Source organism: Babylonia areolata, chromosome 24 (genome assembly GCF_041734735.1).
Source record: "Babylonia areolata isolate BAREFJ2019XMU chromosome 24, ASM4173473v1, whole genome shotgun sequence".
Classification (NCBI taxonomy): Eukaryota; Metazoa; Mollusca; class Gastropoda; order Neogastropoda; family Buccinidae; genus Babylonia; species Babylonia areolata.
The window spans coordinates 15607694-15609795 of record NC_134899.1 but is presented as its reverse complement, the minus strand read 5'-3'; the positions used below and the strand labels follow the sequence as shown (position 1 = coordinate 15609795).

The 2102-nt window shown below is 36.4% G+C and overlaps 1 protein-coding gene across 1 annotated transcript in view; it reads right to left on the bottom strand.

The window, feature by feature from the left end:
* LOC143298905 (V-type proton ATPase 16 kDa proteolipid subunit c-like) overlaps window positions 1-1424 on the bottom strand; it is a 3246-nt gene extending 1822 nt beyond the window's left edge. Inside the window, exon 1 of the mRNA XM_076611934.1 lies at window positions 1274-1424. Coding sequence (XP_076468049.1) covers window positions 1274-1370 — 97 coding nt within the window. The 5' untranslated portion in view covers window positions 1371-1424. The remainder of the gene's footprint in view (window positions 1-1273) is intronic.
* Window positions 1425-2102: the final 678 nt, after the last annotated feature.

Sequence of the window (2102 nt, the reverse complement as noted above, 5' to 3'; positions counted from 1 at the left end):
TGAAAAGAAAAACAACAAAGAAAACTTTTTATAATTTTAAATACAGATATACTATTTATTTTTCTTTTAAAACAAAGATCCATTGATTGACCACACCACATCACACCACATACCGCACAATTTTCCAGCTTTGCTCACAGATCTTTGTCCTTTTTTCTACACATGTATGGCATCTGTAGCTATCAAAAAGAGGGTATGTGTGTACATTTCTGTGCTTACAATTTACATCATATCACACATGTGTCACATGAGTACATCACTGTACATGAGTGAACATCAGCTCAAATTGTTAACTGTTGTATATACCAATGCTACAGTTTAAAACTTGAAAATTACAAAGATGTAGTAAATCACTCTTGGAGATATAATATATCACAGTTTGGTGGGGACACTGAAAATTTTACATTTTTACAGCGTGACTGTTCAATATGAACTTGAAGTGGACATCACATGACCATGTTATACATAACATTCATGTTTTCATTTTTCTGTTTTATGACCACAGATGATATATATTTTTGCACTGGCTATTGTTACTGGAAAGGATATGTGTGCACATTAAATCAAATGTGTGTGTATACATCATTTCCATGATATCACAGTAAATGGGCATAACTAAATGAGTTAACTTTAAAAACCAAAGCGTTAACTTGTGTCTATCATTTTCTAAACTTCTATTCTTTCAAACGAGAGAATTCACAGAGAATTCACAGAATTACTTTCAGATTCATATAATTTTAAAACATTTTGATGGCAAGACGGTCCAAAACCCTATGAGTTTACAGTGACAGTCTGAAGTACTGAGGTCATATGACCACGTCACGCGTGATACGAATTTCATTTTCTGCAGTCATGCTCACTTATACCGTTTCATAAACACAGAAAGACCCCATTAACTTAATGGCACAGATGAAGCGAAAAACTACTGGAAAACCGTGTCTGTATGCCAATATTCTTTAAAATCAATAACGCCAAATACGTTGATTTGTTAAAATTCCAACACAATCATTATAATGTGATCTATCCACCGTTGTGTTCAGTTCTGGAAGATGTGGCTGGCCAGTGGCATAGACGTGTAATATATTGTGGTGTTTTACAATAAAATGGAATCCTTAGCCGGGAATGGAAACTTCCACACACTTATAAACACATGCTGTCAATAGTTTCATTAACCATTTAGAGTCATAAATCCACTGAAGCTAATTTCTGCAGGGGCCAACCACAGTACCAGTGGTCCGGGCGTATAAACATCGTCACAAACACAAATACTCACCGCAAAATGACATTGCAGCCGTAACTCCAATAATGCCGAAGAACGGTGTATATGGAGGGGCATCAGGGTGGTACTCGAATGAGTTACTGTCTGCCATTTTGACTGAAAATGAGAGAAGACCTAACGAGAGAAGAGAATGAACGTCTGTCGACTGAAACACTTAGTGGCAACTGAGGCAGACGGAACAGGATGACGAGTTATATAGTGTCATATGATCATGTGACTTGTCTAAGCCCTCGGCCAACATGTTTTACGTTCTTTGATTGGATGAATTTATTACACTGGACCAATCCACCAAGGCAGGGCAAAAGGGGGTGTGTCAGATTTTCACGAATGTTGTGGAACACATTTGGCAAACAGTGGAGATATTGTGACACACTTTATAAATTGATAACCTGTCCTCGTGAGTGAAGAGAGAGAGAGAGAGAGAGAGAGAGAGAGAGGAAACTTTTTAGTTCGAAGAATCTGAAACAGACTTTAACCATTGCTGAAAGCACTCAGCAAAGCGAACAACGAACGGATAAAATATGTTTTCTGCATGGGCATTCAAAACAAAGTTTACTATCATTTATTTATTTGGTGAGTTAGTAATTTACTTATTCATTCATTATAAAAGGACTGTTCAGAGAGAAAATATGGCCAAAAAAAGAAAGACTAATTGATATGCTGATGATAAGCCGGGGAGTCAATTTCAACTGTAAAGAGATAAAAACCAAATTCTTCAGTTACACATGTCAAAGACTATTTTTGTTATTGCCCATGGATTGCCTTTCCCAACGTCGTTAATATTTCACGAACATTTAATACACACGAATACACTGACAAACTT